Source organism: Littorina saxatilis, linkage group LG12, assembly GCF_037325665.1.
Source record: "Littorina saxatilis isolate snail1 linkage group LG12, US_GU_Lsax_2.0, whole genome shotgun sequence".
NCBI lineage: Eukaryota > Metazoa > Mollusca > Gastropoda > Littorinimorpha > Littorinidae > Littorina > Littorina saxatilis.
Genome location: NC_090256.1, coordinates 2,624,092 through 2,640,498, shown reverse-complemented (window position 1 = coordinate 2,640,498; position 16,407 = coordinate 2,624,092). Strand labels below are relative to the sequence as shown.

General features: G+C 43.2%; 1 protein-coding gene across 3 annotated transcripts in view; it reads left to right on the top strand.

Moving 5' to 3' along the window:
• Positions 1 to 16,407, top strand: part of LOC138981050 (uncharacterized) — a 57,481-nt gene that overhangs the window by 6,587 nt on the left and 34,487 nt on the right. The window contains exons 1-2 of one of the 3 annotated variants that reach the window (XM_070353851.1): positions 1,858 to 2,188; positions 3,430 to 4,236. In XM_070353851.1, the coding sequence (XP_070209952.1) occupies positions 4,002 to 4,236 (235 nt within the window). In that variant the 5' untranslated portion in view covers positions 1,858 to 2,188; positions 3,430 to 4,001. Of the gene's footprint in view, positions 1 to 1,857; positions 2,189 to 2,636; positions 2,770 to 3,429; positions 4,237 to 16,407 lie in introns of those variants that run through there. The other 2 variants (XM_070353852.1, XM_070353850.1) reach the window with 2 other exon arrangements.

The window sequence follows — 16,407 nt, the reverse complement described above, 5'->3', positions numbered from 1 at the left end:
GTTAAGTCAGACTTAAAGTAGGAGAAAGAGGCGCTTATACGTACTAACCTCTGTGGCTTACACACAAGAATTATCTGTGTTGTCAACGGAAACGGAGGGAGAACGTTTAATGACAGGAAGTAGTAAATCTTGCTTCAGCGCATTTTGTTTTACGACAGTGCAATATTAAAATAATGTTCACGTTTTCTTTGTTTGTCTGTTTCTTTCTTTGTCTGGTCGGTTGGTTCGTTAGGTCGCTGGTTGGGGTTACATTTTAAATTTTAATTATTTTTTTTTTTTATCTTAAACGAAGTTGTTGTCCATGTGGCATTTTTTTTTTAACCGCAAGCCAAAATCAACAATTTTGTGTTTGTTTTAGTTGTTGTGATCGGGGTGGGGCTCAAGGCGGAAGGAGGAGGTGGGTGTATACGCGGATGGATGTCCCTAGGGAGCTCAAAGCATTGCGCATTGTTTTTCTTCTCAAGGTTTCAAGGTTTTATTTCGGCTGTTTGCCCAATATTGAAGAGTAAACCACATGGTTCAGTATCGCTTGATTTTAAAGTTCAGTTTTGAGCGTGAAGAAGAGTCGCTCAAATGCTGTAGTAGGATAGTGTGCCCCCGGCAGGGCGTGTTTATTATTTTTATATTTCCGCTTGGATTCGTTAATATAAGCTGTACGCTTGGGTTCGGATCCTCAATATCATATAGTGTATGTCACGATACTAAAATTGAATAAAGTTTTGTTTAAACCAAGCAGGGCAGGCTGTGTATCATTTGTCACCTCTTAATTCTAAAGCTCCCTTACCACCCGGCTACTGCAGTCAATAGTGCGTTTCTTTGAGCATAATTGTACATGTATTGACCCAGGTCAGTGACTGCATTGAGCATAATTGTACATGTATTGACCCAGGTCAGTGACTGCACTGAGCAAACCGCTGCATTGGTCGTGTGCACCGTGCCAATACATTGCCGTATGCATGCGCTTAACATGCGTAATTATCAATCGTATGATTATGTCGTAACTTGACGAAGCATAAGGAAAGGTGGCCAAAAATAAGGTGCCATTGGCACTGTTCACCTTAAAGTGATATATGCAAATAATACCCTTAAACGTAGGATTGTGTTGTCATAATCTCGCGTAATCTGACGAAGGGTTACGAGAGGTGGCCCACACTAAGGTGCCATTTTCAGCACCCCGGGTGGCGAAGAACTGCTTGCCACCATTGACCTATTGCTGGAGGGTGCTTGATACTAGTCTCTTCAGGGGTAAGCTGACTTCAATTTCGATCTTCTTTTAAGATGAACGTCCTCTCGGATCCAATTGGCCCTTTGTTGAACAGGCTGTATATATATATATATATAGTTTCTAGGTTTTTGTAGTTTGAACCGAATGACACGCCCGAGGCGACTGTCTTTCATAGGAATTGTTCGGAACTTGGGCCTGTCTGGTAAAAGTATCGAGATGACGTGAGATGATGATTTTGAGTACGACGCCGTTCTTGGAAGTGGCTGTGTAAGAGAGAGGCAGTGTGGTTGGATGTTCTGTGCGGGGGCCTCAACATTGAGCGTGTTAGTATGTGTGTGTTTGTGTGTGTGTGTGTATGTGTGTGTGTGTGTATGTGGGTGTGTGTGCGTGTGTATGTATGTGTGTGTGTGTGTGTGTGTGTGTATGTGTGTGTGTGTGTGTACATACACACTCTCACGAGAGAGAGAGAGAGAGAGAGAGAGAGAGAGAGAGAGAGAGAGAGAGAGAAGAGAGAGAGAGAGAGAGAGGCAGAGACAGACAGATAGAGATAGACACAGAGAAGTCTTTAGGTGCTTGTTGACATACAGACATACACGGTCGCAAAGACAAACACGCAGACAAAATGTTGAGGCTCACACGCAATGCAGAGGATAGAGTACAACACGGCGTCTAGAGGACATGATGGAGTGACACAACACGGCGTCTAGAGGACATGATGGAGTGACACAACACGGCGTCTAGAGGACATGATGGAGTGACACAACACGGCGTCTAGAGGACATGATGGAGTGACACAACACGGCGTCTAGAGGACATGATGGAGTGACACAACACGGCGTCTAGAGGACATGATGGAGTGACACAACACGGCGTCTAGAGGACATGATGGAGTGACACAACACGGCGTCTAGAGGACATGATGGAGTGACACAAACGTGTTTGAAAAGAGAACCTCGGTACAAGGTAAACACCATGCAGCATGCAAGCACACCGAAAACCCTGTACACATAACCACGCCCCCCCCCTAACTTCCATCAACCCCCCCCCCCCACCACACACATACACCAGAACCCCCCACCACACACACACATCAAAACACCCCCCCCCCTACCGCCCCCTTCCCTCCACTGTAGTGACACATGGCAACGGAAGAGCAGCGACGTGAACGGTAGTGTAACACAGACAAACCAGTTTTTAAACCTCAGCTAACTCGTTCATGTTTGAGTCACGCAGAAAAGAAAAACCGCTCAGGTTACAATATATGTAGACGTTAAGCCTGCATGCACATGGGGTATTATACAAAAGCTAATGTACAAAAGCTATGCATACTATATAGGCCCTAGGTGTTGGCGTACGGTGATTCGTTCATAGCCTTACTGTTACACTGCAGGTGGTTCATTCATAATGACCATGAGACATGTTCTATGATTATATGTAGATAACCTCCAAAGGTGTTGCGTTTTCAATGAGGAAGATAAAAGCTACGTGGTATAGGTGTATGTACTGTAGACCTCAAGGGATTCGTTCATGTTCTGATACAACAGGTAAAATTCATTCACGAGTACAGTGAGACATTTTCTATGATTATATGTAGATAACTTCCAAAGGTGTTGCGTTTTCTATGAGGAAGGTAAACGCTACATAGTATAGGTGTACCGTATGCATGTCGACCTCAAGTGGATCGTTCATGCCTGACACTACAGGTAATTCATTCGCAATTTCAGTGAGACATTATTTTTCTGTGTCCCTGTAAATAACCTTCTCAAAGTCGTCGCGTTTGTCTGTGAGGAAGGTAAAATCTACATGGTATAGGTTCAGGACAAGTTGGCTTTACTGATTTGTTCAAGGCATGACACTTAAGTTATTCGTAGTTCATTCACGGTTACTGTCGAACATTTTGTGTGTGACTATACGAATAACATTATGAATGTCGTTACGTTTTTATTAAAAAACAAAATTAATTTGATTTTGTTACGAGAAAGGCAAAACCTACATGTATTGTCCAGGTGTAAATCTCAGGCGATTCGTTCACGACGTGACACGATAGCCAGGTAAAGTTCATTCACAAATACTGTGATCCATTTTTATGACTTTGTGGAGAACAATACAAGTCAAAGTAGTTCATTCAAAATTAGAGTAAGACATGTTGTGGAAATATGTAGATAACTTTCAATATCTTTATAGTGTTTTTCTGTTAATTGCAGGTCAGCAAAACATGCCACAACAAAATTCTGGTCTGAATTCTTTCACTGCGAGAGCGACGAACTGAGACTTTCATAATAGAGGTGCGACAGAGCGCGCGAGGGCGATATCAAATATGTCTACACGGATGATTGTGCTTGTAATATTGGGATGAATACAAGCGGAACGAAAAGTGGAAGATCGACATTCTTCGGGAGAGAAAAAAACCTAAAATGTGTAGTGTTACTCTGAGTGTGCTTCTGGAAAGGAGAACAGGCTTACCACAACGATAGAACTGCAACAGCATCGGAAACCAAAAGGACACGAGAAAACAAGCAGTGAACATATATGATGTCTACGATGTTTTAGTAACATTAGAAGAATTGAACTTTATATAGTAGGCCCTACCTAGGATCTCACTTTCAAGTAAACTTGAATGATCCGAACGCTGCTCTTTTCAATCTTTCAGCATGTTCTATCGTTCAACAACTTATGTGCTACGAAGTGGATAAATTCGACGGTTGGAAATTCTGTGTCGTTATAGATTCTTCAATTGGTGGATTACTTTGTGTTGCGTGTTCACCATCAAACATCGATGATGGTGGTCCCAACGTTCATTCTGAGGATTACCCTTGTGACCTTCACGCTCGTGACCTTGACCCACTTGTGTGATGCTGGACGCCATAGAAACGCGGATAGGCGGAGTAACAAGGAAGATTCGGAATCTACGGGAGTCGTGATTGAGGACTTTTCTTTGGAGTCAGAGGACACTGCTACCGGAGCGAATGGCGGGGATGCTTCTGCGAAGAATGTTGAAAAAGATTGTAAAGGTAAGGGTTGATTGATACAGTGTGTGTGTGTGTGTGTGTGTGTGTGTGTGTGTGTGTGTGTGTGTGTGTGTGTGTGCCTGCGTGTGTATGTAAGTGTGTGTGTGGGTATGTGTGTGTGTGTGTATGTGTGTGTGTGTGTGTGTGTGTGTGTGTGTGTGTGTGTGTGTGTTGTCTGTTTTAGCAGAACATTCTTGGCTCTCCAGGAAGCAGCCAGGCTGTTTAGTGCTATTATGCGACGGCAAGTCGATGATATTATCATTTAAAAAGCCTGGAGAAATGTGTAATAGTGTACTATGGTTTGCTAGGGAAGAAATTACGGAAACTTTACCCAGGTAAACAGTAAATTATTTCTCGCTGCCATCACATTCGAACATAATATGTACGCATTTAAATGTCACGACAGGCCTATCATTAATAACGTACCAACACTCAGCGGTGTACAGCTGAAGCGCAAATGAATTAACCATCAACGTCTTGCCTTCCCCTGAGGCTGTTGTACTTATCTCGTGTATATATATATCAACACACACACACGCACACTCACACACAGGCACACATACAAACACACACACACACACACACACACACACACACAGAGGCACAGACACAAACATACACACACACGCACACACACACACACACACACACACACACACACACACACACAGAGGCACAGACACAAACATACACACACACGCACACACACACACACACACGCACACACACACACACACACACACACACACACACACACACACACACACACAGAGGCACAGACACAAACACACACACACACACACACACACACACACACACACACATACACACACACACACACACACACACACACATGTAAAATGTAAAACAACCTGTGACAAACATAGGCCTACATCTTACATTCTGCATATTTCCTTCACGTGATGCTAAAATGTTTGCGGCGACCTCGGCAGTTGAATGGCTGCTACCCTGACCTTCTTACTTTCGTAACTTGTCTCACATCTGTCATAACAGCCTTGCCTCCATGTAGACATCAGCATAGAGATTGCGCATACATAAGCACGCGGATACACGTACTGTGGGGTGCAGGGCCGGACCCAGGGGGGGGGGGGGGGGTGGGGGGGGGGTTCCAGGGGTTCCGGAACCCCACCCCTGGAAAAAGCATGTACCTTGCTTTGAGTGGTTTTTTATTATTGTTTTTTTTTAAATAAATTTTGTGTGTCTCTAACAAATTTTATTCAATGTGAAATCCGATGAGAAAAAGGTACCCCCCCCCCTCCCCCCACCAACTCACACTGACAGGCCTTAACCCTCAAAACAAGGCCCAGAATGCACCAGATTGCACAGATTTTAACCGTTTTTCAAAAATTTTCCGGGGGAGCATGCCCCCGGACCCCCCTAGTTCGCGCGCCTGCTTTGCAGGCGCGCGCTTGTGGCTTCGCCACTTCGCTGATTTGCCCCCCCAAAAAAGGAGGAACCCCCCCCCCTTACAACTCATTTGGTCCGGCCCTGGGGTGGGGGGTGGGTGGGGGGGGGGGGACTTTCGAACGTGTGCGCGCGCACAGACAGTCAGATGCACGGTTATGCTTAGAGAGATTTAACTGACCGATTTTTGTTTGATAGAGATAAATATATTGAAATCAATAAATTCATTAAGCTCTTCAAAAATCTTTCAACTTGTTTTCAAACAAGTCAAATAATTATTACGGTTCAAAATCGACTCTTATCCAAGGTAGAAGTTTCTTATAGTGGAGTCTCTTCAGTCCTTACAGCAGTAATGGCGCGAAATTCAAAAACGCAACAAAATATTTAGTTTTCCTACACGATATCAAGGATACCGATACTGAACAAAATATTGCTTAGGGAGCTGGTTAAAAAAAAAATTGCTGGCGGACAATGGAAATTTCTTTCAGCACAAATCAGAACTTTTGTGTGGCCGATTAACCGGAGTCGACTGTAGAATGGCGCGAAATTCAAAAACACAACAAAATATTTAGTTTTCCTACACGATATCAAGGATACCGATACTGAACAAAATATTGCTCAGGGAGCTGGTTAAAAAAAAATTGCTGGCGGACAATGGAAATTTCTTTCAGCACAAATCAGAACTTTTGTGTGTGTGGCCATTTTACTTCCTGGGTTCTTTGAAGGAGCAAACACAACGCCCAAATCTGTGTTCACCCTGTTATTATTATCATTTGCTCGTCCACTTTGAACATCGGTAAATGAACGTTGTGGGGAATGTTTCGTTTGGTCCACAATGAAACATTTCATTTAACCAATCTTAAACGTTATTTTGATTCTTTAAGTATTATATACTTAGCCCCCCCCCCCCCCCCCGGCCCCGCGGATTCTGTATTACTTCATTATATCATCAGGTGTACCACCATTGGTGCGCTGTGTACTGTACAATTCTCATTCTAAACGCCGCGTGTAAATATGATGATTTGCATATATATCTCAAAATGGTCCCTCTAAATCGAATTCAATAGCGCGCATGAGGCGTTCTTGGCGCGGGAATAATAGGCTAAATCCGTTGATGTTGAACAAGGGCACGGGCTATTTGCCAACGCTTTTCCACACGCACTGCTCAACAATCGTGAAGTGGATGGGGCTAAACGTGTGTGTTTACTATGGAACGCCGTTTGGCTCATAACTATTACAGCTGTAATTCAACTTAAAAAATAAATACACCTGTATAAATTTTAATGATAAATACACCTGTATTTAATAATAAATACACCTGTATTTAATAATAAATACACCTGTAATTATTTTTAAATACACCTGTAATTAATTTTAAATACACCTGTATTTTATGATAAATACACCTGTATTTAATAATAAATACACGGTAAACACCTGTATTTAGTAATAAATACACCTGTAATTATTTTTAAATACACCTGTATTTAATTTTAAATACACCTGTATTTAATAATAAATACACCTGAATTTAATAAATACAGCTGTAACAAATTAAAACTTGAATCGGAAAATGTACGACTTGCAAAGCGACAATGTCAACCATGGGACATCATCAACACGAAAGAGTTGTCTCCCTTGTCCGGTCACACGGATAATTCTTTCTTTGACCCATGTAAACGAAATGCATTCGTACAGTTCATCGGAGTTCATTCCGTAACTTCAAGGGGATCTAAAATGACTTGTTATGATTACAAGTACCGTAAAATCCCTAGCAAACGCCCAGTATCTAGCAAACGCCCACCCCCCACTTTTGGCCAAAAGTTGTGCAGAGGGGTCACTACCTAGTAAACGCCCACCCAGGTTTTTTGTTTTTTAAATTAGTTTTAAGACGGTCGGCCTCCTTTATCTACGATATGTGCACATTCATAATGATTGTGTGCGTACATAATGTGCGTGCGTGCATGTGTGTGTATGTCAGTGTGTGTGTCAGTGTGTGTGTGTGTGTGTGTGTGTGTGTGTGTGTGTGTGTGTGTGTGTGTGTGTGCCGGTAAAAGTGAACAATTTTACGTCTCATTAACAAAGAAAACATGTTTTCTTAAACAAACTGTTATCCTAAAAACCACGCATCTCCACACTTTTTGGGCACCGTTTTGTGAGAAAAGCTCGTATCAACATTCATTGAAGCGTGACGGCTTCATCTGACCACGAATTCTCAATTTCTTACCAGGAACCCACTTCTGGCATCACAAAGATTCATAAAATATTGGAATTTGATTTTGTGATTTTTTAATTCAGTTCTTTTCGTTTTTCTCAAAACAACAAAAATGACGATACGAGGTTTGGTTTGAACACCGACGTAACGTTCAACCATGCCGAAGCACACATCCTATACAGTGACATACAAACTGAAAGCCCTGAGATATCTTGAAAACGAAGCTGCAGGCTATGTTTCGGTATGTGCCCGCGAGTTTTCTGTTGACAAAAAAAGAATGAGAGAGTGGAGGGAACACAGAGACATAACAAAACAGCAATACGGGAAAGAAAAGGAAAAACGAAAGTTGTCTGAAGGACCGCCAGTTAGATCTGAAGAAGTTGACCAAGGTGTGATGAAATACTTGGAAGAGGATTTCTAAACAAGAGAAGAGACTGAATTGTGCTGAACTTATTCTAAGAATGAGAAGAATCAAGGTCACGCGTGTTCTTCTTTTATTTTATTTTCTTATATCACAGAACGTTGATCTTTATTTGCGTAAACAAATGGTGTGTTTATTTTTGTATAAGAATTGCATAAATCACATGGTTGTATCGGGTTTTTTTTCTCTTGAAAATGTGATGACACTTTATCTTGCAAAGGGGTGTATACCTTGCAAACACCCACCCCCTACTTTTACCCGAAATATATGCGGAGGGGGGGGGGGCGGGGGGGGTGGGCGTTTGCTAGGGATTTTACGGTACAGGTTCTACAAATTTGAAGACTTAATTGCCTCTGAATTATGAGCTATGAATTTAACACGCTAAAGTTCAAGATTAATAGCTATGAATTTAACACGCTAAAGTTCAAGATTACCGATAACACGATATAGCGGCTAATTCTCGCACTGAATTCCAACATTTTGCATCTTTGGTCAAAAACGCGCACAGGCCTCCGTTCAAGTTCAAATTCAAGTTGATTAGATCTGGATGTGGATGCCCCACTGACTCAGTGTAGATCGTGGGGAATACGTCACAAGAACCGAATTCGTCTGATGAAACAATTAACTTACCCCCCCCCCCCCCCCCCCCAGTGCTGTGCGAGCCTGGGCAACAGCGTTAAACTGCACTCGCAAACCTTCCAAAACATCAGGGACATTTTGTCAAAAGGCGGCAAAGCGAGGGGATGAAGACGCTTATAAGCTTAGTGTTTTTCATGTGGATTCCCAGTCCAAGTTATTAGTCGCTTAACCACGTGACTAATAACTGATTAATACAGGTGTATTTATTATTGAATACAGGTGTATTTATTATTAAATACAGGTGTATTTATTATTAATTACACCTGTATTTTATAATAAATACACCTGTATATAATAATAAATACACCTGTATTTAGAAATAAATACATCTGTATTTAATAATAAATACACCTGTATTAAAAGAATACACCTGTAATTTATAATAAATACACCTGTATTTAATAAAAAATACACCTGTAATTAATAAAAAAAAACCCACCTGTAATTAATAATGTATACTTATTGTACACGTCTAAGAAATAAATACAGGTGTATTTATTATTAAATACAGGTGTATTTATTTTAAATTACAGCTGTATTAGTTATGAGCCAAACTGCTTTCCATAGTTTACGAGGTGTGAGGGGGTGTGCGTAGTGCAGGCCTGTTCAAGTTTTCGCCGTCCGCCATTTTTGTGACGTCTTGCATCATCATACATCGTACGATCCAACCACGTGGTTAGGTTTTGGTGTCACGCGTTTGGCCGCTGTTGGTGTCCCACGGGACTTCCTTTCTCGTCTGGCGACCTTTTTTTCTGTCAAGAGCTTTTCTACCCCCGCCGGGCCCTGCCTCCCTTGCCTCCGACAGAGCACACCTCCCTGGTTCAGGCCCCCAACACCTAATTCGCTTTGTACCTCCAATCTAATTTTCAGTTTCTGTGTGTGTCACTTCTTGTTTTGTTCTCTTAATGTTATCTTGATCAGCTTGACAGAAACATGTTTTGTTTTTCTATTAAGCTTACCTTCATCCTCTCACACAAGCACAGATACAGAAGGAAGCAAGCACACGTTCGCCATCACGCACGCACGCTCGCAAGCACGCACGCACGCACGCACGTACGCACCCACGCACGCACACACACACACACATACATACACACACACACACACACACACACACGGCACAGGCAGGCAGGCACGCACGCACTGGCACGCCCGCACGTACTCACACACGCACGCACACACGCACACACACACACACACAAATACAAGATACAAGATACAAGATATTTATTCACCAATTTTGCAAAAGGATTTCATCTTGGCACGGCACGGTAAAAATAAAATAAAAACCAACCAGACACATATGCAGACACACATCACCATGCATGCATACATACGTACATTACACTGTCATGCACACACAGACACAACTCACACACACACACACACACACACACACACACACACACACACACACACACACACACACACACACACACACACACACACAATTATTTACATTCTCACACATAACCAGCCACATATCTACATCACAAATTCACATCGTCGCCTTGTAAACGTAAAAACCATATCAGTTTAAAAGGGGTGCCAGTAATATCAATACAACATTAGTGAATACTAGAACAATACCTAAAATTTATAATCCATTTAAAAGTAAGTAGTACATGTAATTATTATCATTTAGTCAGATCATCACATAAAATTATATAATCATGATCTAGACAGTTTAAAACAACAGTATTAACAGACTATCACAGATCCACTCAAGCACCTGAACTTAGAGTCGCATTGCACAAAACTACTACCATCACAGAACTACTCCAGCACCTAAAAAATAAGGACCATTCCACATTGCACATATTTCCACTATCACAAGTTATGAGAACAGTAATGGAATGCAGTGAAAGGACTAAGTAACAAAAGAACCCCCCCCCCCCCCCCAATCCTATAACTACAGTATATTACAACGTCTTCACTACAGGAGTTGTCAGTACAGCATGGGGGATGAAGCTAGAGCGAAAGCGACTAGTTCTGGCTTTCAAAGCTCTGTAGCGCCTACCAGATGGAAGAGGCTCGAAGAAGTGGTTTGCCGGGTGGGAGGGGTCGCGAACAATCTTTCCTGCTTTTCGACCTGAGCGCAACTCAAAGATAGAGGCAACGGAAGGGAAGTCACAGCCCGCGATTTTGGAGGCTGTCCGCACAATGCTCTCCAGTAGCTGTTTCTCTTTCTCAGTGGTGCTGCCATACCAGACCGTGATAGAAAAACACAGGGTGCTCTCAACGACTGCGCGATAGAACTGCGCCATGATTTGCTGTGACATACGGAACTTGCGCAACTGTCTCAGGAAGTGCAGCCGCTGCTGGCACTTCTTAATGATGGACGTGGTGTTCCCGTCCCATTTCAGGTCTTCAGAGATCAGTGTGCCGAGAAATTTGAATGAAGAGACCTGTTCTACAGCTTCCCCATTTATTTCAAGGGGCAAGATGGGGTCTTTCTTTCGTCGAGGGTCGATAACGACTTCTTTTGTTTTAAGAACGTTTAGCTCGAGATCATTTTCAGAGCACCACTCAACCACTCTTTGAACCTCCCCCCGGTAAGCGTCCTCATTGGAGTCAGAAATCAGGCCTTCAATGGTGGTGTCGTCTGAGAATTTGATTATGTATGTGGATGGGTGAGCGGAGGTGCAGTCGTTGGTGAAAAGGGTGAAGAGTAGAGGGGACAGAACACAGCCCTGCGGGGCACCAGTGTTTAGAGTGAGTGAGGCAGAGAGTGAGTTGTTGAGTCGGACGACCTGAGGACGGTCAAGCAAGAAGTCTAGAAGCCAGTGGCAGAGAGAGAGAGGGACATCGAGACCAATCAGTTTGTGGAGGAGCTTGTGAGGGATGATCGTGTTGAATGCGGAGGAATAATCAATGAACAACATTCTAGCGTAGGTGCGAGGGTTCTCAAGGTGCTGCAAGACAAAATGAAGACCCATGGCGACGGCATCATCGACGGACCTGTTGGCTTGGTAAGCAAACTGGAGTGGGTCAGACAGGTGACCCGTGAAAGCCCGCAGGTGCCGCAGAATCAACCGCTCCAGGACCTTCATGATGACAGATGTCAGTGCCACAGGGCGGAAGTCATTCAGCTGAGTTACCTTGGGCTTTTTGGGGACTGGGACAATTACTGAAGACTTGAAGCACCGTGGCACAGACATCTGCTGCACAGAAGTGTTAAAAATGTCAGTAAAAACAGGCGCGAGCTGGTCAGCACAGGACCTCAAGGTCGATGTTGAGACAAGGTCAGGACCAGAAGCCTTTCTTGGATTCTGTTTACGGAAGAGACCCCTGACCTCACTCTCCTGGATGGTAAATGCCGGCGCCAAAAGAGACGCATCGTCAGGGAGAGGAGGGCGGTAACCGAGTGAGGGGTTCTTCTGGTCAAACCTACTATAAAACACATTCAGTTTGTCAGGTAAGTCAGGGTCAACATTGTCTGAAGGCGCAGCCTTGTGCCATGTACGTCTAGACTAAGGTTCAGTGGATTATCCAAATTCTTCCTCGCCAGAAACTCCCCCCACACGGCCAGATCAATAGTAGGCTATCACTTTAAGTTCAAATTCTCCAAAATGGCTTCTTTGATACCATATCAACCTCCGTTCTTCTATAGATATGAGTAAGTGAACTGTGTTGACCGCATGCGATTAAAGTATGCCTACTGCAATCACTCGCGTGTAAGTTACTTCACTGTCGCGAGCCAGCAAAGAAGGAATCATCCCATATCAACCTCAGACCAGTCAGAAGAAGGAATCACCCCATATCAACCTCAGACCAGTCAGAAGAAGGAATCACCCCATATCAACCTCAGACCAGTCAAGGATTTAGCGACACATAACATTTAGCAGTATGCCTGGAGGGTTATGCGTAGGTGGGAATTCCCCCCAAATCCACCTGACGCAAAAGCCGTCAATGAACGGGGTAGAACCCTGCATGAATCGAGTACACGACGCTTTTGTGTTGATAAGGCCTGGCGCTCACCTATGTAACTTCAGCAGGACAGACGACGCACTGCAGATTATCCCAGCCCGCTACACGTTGCGTGAAAGGAAAACAGGCCAAGTACTCGTCATAATCCCTATCGCAGCATAAATAATATGCACTGCGTCGTCGGTGTCGCTGAAAGTGCGCAGGTATATTCTGCCCTAAACAAACCAACAGCGATAGCACTGCCTTTCAGAATGCGTGGCTTTTCTTGGTGGATTAGTTAAAGCAGAGAGCGGGGGTAGATTGGTTGGGGGCGCTTTACGACAGGTTGACAGAAATGAATGAAGTTTCCGAGGCATGCGAACGTCTTGTGAGGAATGTTAATCATGTGTGCAAAACGAGAAAGAAAGAGAGAGAGAAAAAAAGAAAGAAAGAAAGAAAGCAAGAAAGAAAGAAAGAAATAAGAAAGACAGAAGGAAAGAAAGACAGAAGGAAAGAAAGAAAGAATGAAAGTAATAAGAAAGAAAGAAAGAAATAAAGAAAGGAAGGAAGGAAGAAACTAAACTGGAGCTATATCGAGCACCAGTCGTCCCGACAGCCGATTCCTCGTGTTTTTGTTGAATGTTCTTGTTGTTTTTCGTGTTCTTGTTGTAGTTGTGTTTATTTGTGATTAGAGGCACACTTTTTCTTGCGTTGGGGTGCCTGAGAAGGTTAATAGGGGTAAACGAAACCAAGGCGATCACAACGGGGACAAACTACCAGAGAATGTTCTTTTTTAGTCTGTCCGTCTTTCTTTCTTTCTTTCCCGAATAAATCTATTTCTAAGAAAGGATCAACTGGTTTATTTGTTGTATGATCTGCGTCTAGAAAATCGGGTTCAAGTTTAACCAAGACAACACGCATGTCTCAACACGACGGTGCACTTTTCATTCATTCAGGCATAATTATACTGTCAATGGTGAAAGACGGAACGCTTTACATTGAAAAACTCGCGTCTTTCCTTTTATACTTTTCCCCTTCTAATTCACTTAGTTTCTTTTGTTAATGTGTTTTGTGTATTTATTTGTCTTTGTTTTGGTTTTACTTTACATTTTTTTCTTTGCATTCTTAGTCAATGGGGTGAAACGATTCACTGCATTCAGGCATAATCAATGGTGTGAGGCTAAATACAGGGTGACCCAAAAAAAAGAGTACCCAAACAAAACGTCATAAATTGAACAAAAATAAAGCAATCTTCATAAAATTTATTTACACACACACACAAGTAGCCTCTGCATGATTTGCACAGAAAAGTTTAGCGTTCAAGCTTGTCTTTCAGGAAAGTTATGCTCATTCTACAGAACATGCTCCAAATGGCCTCCCCCGGATTTAAATCCCCCAGATTTCTATCTTTGGGGGTTCCTGAAAGACAACTGACGTCTACAGGAACAACCCACAGACAATCACAGAACTCAAGAGAGCCATCACAACAACCATTCGCGGAATCTCGCAACAGGAGTGTGTGCGGGTGATTGATAACTTTGCGCGACGAGTTCAAGTTTGCCTGCAGCGGCGCGGAGGCCATTTGGAGCATGTTCTGTAGAATGAGCATAACTTTTCTGAAAGACAAGCTAGAACGCTAACATTTTCTGTGCAAATCATGCAGAGGCTACTTGTGTGTGTAAATAAATATTATGAAGATTGCTTTATTCTTGTTCTATTTATGACGTTTTGTTTGGGTACTCTTTTTTTTGGGTCACCCTGTACTTTGAAATCTCTCGCTTCTTCCTTTATTCTGTTCTCCCTTACTATTTGCTTCGTTTATTATGTGCTCTTTTGTGTTCTTCTTTTGCCTTCCCCCCACCACCACCCCCACCCCACGCGTGCTTTTGTTGGAACGTCGTCTAGACATGCACTAAGTTCACAGCAATAGTTATTGTTCAGGCCATTAAAACCTCCTCTTTTTTTAAATCCCAACAAATCCCCCACTGAACAGTGTGCTTACTGCTTTTTCTCAGACCTATCCCTTCTTAGGTATGGCCATTGAGGACTTCTCAACGACGGATAGGGGAGGGGCATGAGTGGGGTGGGGGTGGGTGGAGGGCGAAGAGAGCAAGACAGGGCACAATTAAGGCGGTTTGTGAGAGTGACAGAAATGAAGGATGTAATGGTGTGTGTGTGTGTGTGTGTGTGTGTGTGTGTGTATTAGGCTGGCATATCGGGCGAGTTAGATGGTGACTTTGGGCGTCAGGAGACAGCGCAAAAGAAAAGAGAACATACGCATTTGTTTCCTTGTTCGTCTTCTTGCAACTGTATCTGGTCAATGCTTTTTCACTTTTAGGGTTGCCTTTTTTCAGCTAATAACGCTTGCGCACACGCACGCACGGACGCACGCACACACACACACACACACACATACACACACACGCATACAGACAGACAGACAGACATACGCACGCACAGACACACGCACACACACGGACGCACAGACGCACGCACGCGCGCACGCATGCACGCACGCACGCTTTCACTGGCATGCACACACACACACACACACACACACACACACACACACGCACTACCCACAACAGAGGGCCATAGTATCCAGGGAAGCAGGCACAAAAAGGTCTCAACCCATGCAGCATCTTCATCCTGTCAATGTGTCTGAGTTGGACAAAGCTCATATCACACGTACACGCCTGGGCAGATCTGTTAAAGAGATGAACATGATCGATAACACGAAAACTGATTGATGATATACCTTTAAATGATGAATAGCGCATCGGGTTACAATGTTACATCTGTGTCTGTCCGGGAAACGCCTTCACTCTCATCCGGCTTATTTATAAAGTGAGAAAATATTGTTGCTAAACCCGTTTTGCAGCTATTTCTCGCTGTTGTTCAGGCAGTATGGGACGTGTCTATGTTGGGGACCGGACAAAACCCTGTACGGAATACAAAATCGATTAGCTTTGTTAAGATTTGTATCTGTAGCGCCTGGCAATATGACACAGGATTGTATACATGTTTTAATTTTGTGGTTGTTGTTTCTTCTTCTTGTCGTTCGCTGTAACTGTTAGATCGTCAGTCCGGACTGCAGGGCGAAACGTGCTGTCCTCTGTTGTTGTTTGTTACTGCTGATATCCCGATAAACGCTCTGTTTTGGTGACAATTAACATATATATATACAACTTATTTTTCGGATTTTTATTACCGTTATTTTCACCTGCCAAAAATATCATCCTTGTATTATACATTGTGTACACGTTCTTGTTTCAGTGTTTTACCACCTGCATTCTTTCATTATTTAAAAAAACCACACAAAAGCATCGTTGAATGGCGACAGGGAAGTTGCTAGGATTATTTTTTGTGTTTTTGTCCTCCTTCTGTGATGGAGCAGTAACGGAAGCACGTTTAATGCTGTGAATACGTGTGGCGGTAGTAAAGAACGAGGCTGGGTTTGCGCTATAACTATCCCTGACATCCCTTTGACCGTGTGAACACTGTGCTTCTCCGTGTCGCATATCAGTTCTGTTATTGGGCTTCTGTTGACATGTGTGTGTGTGTG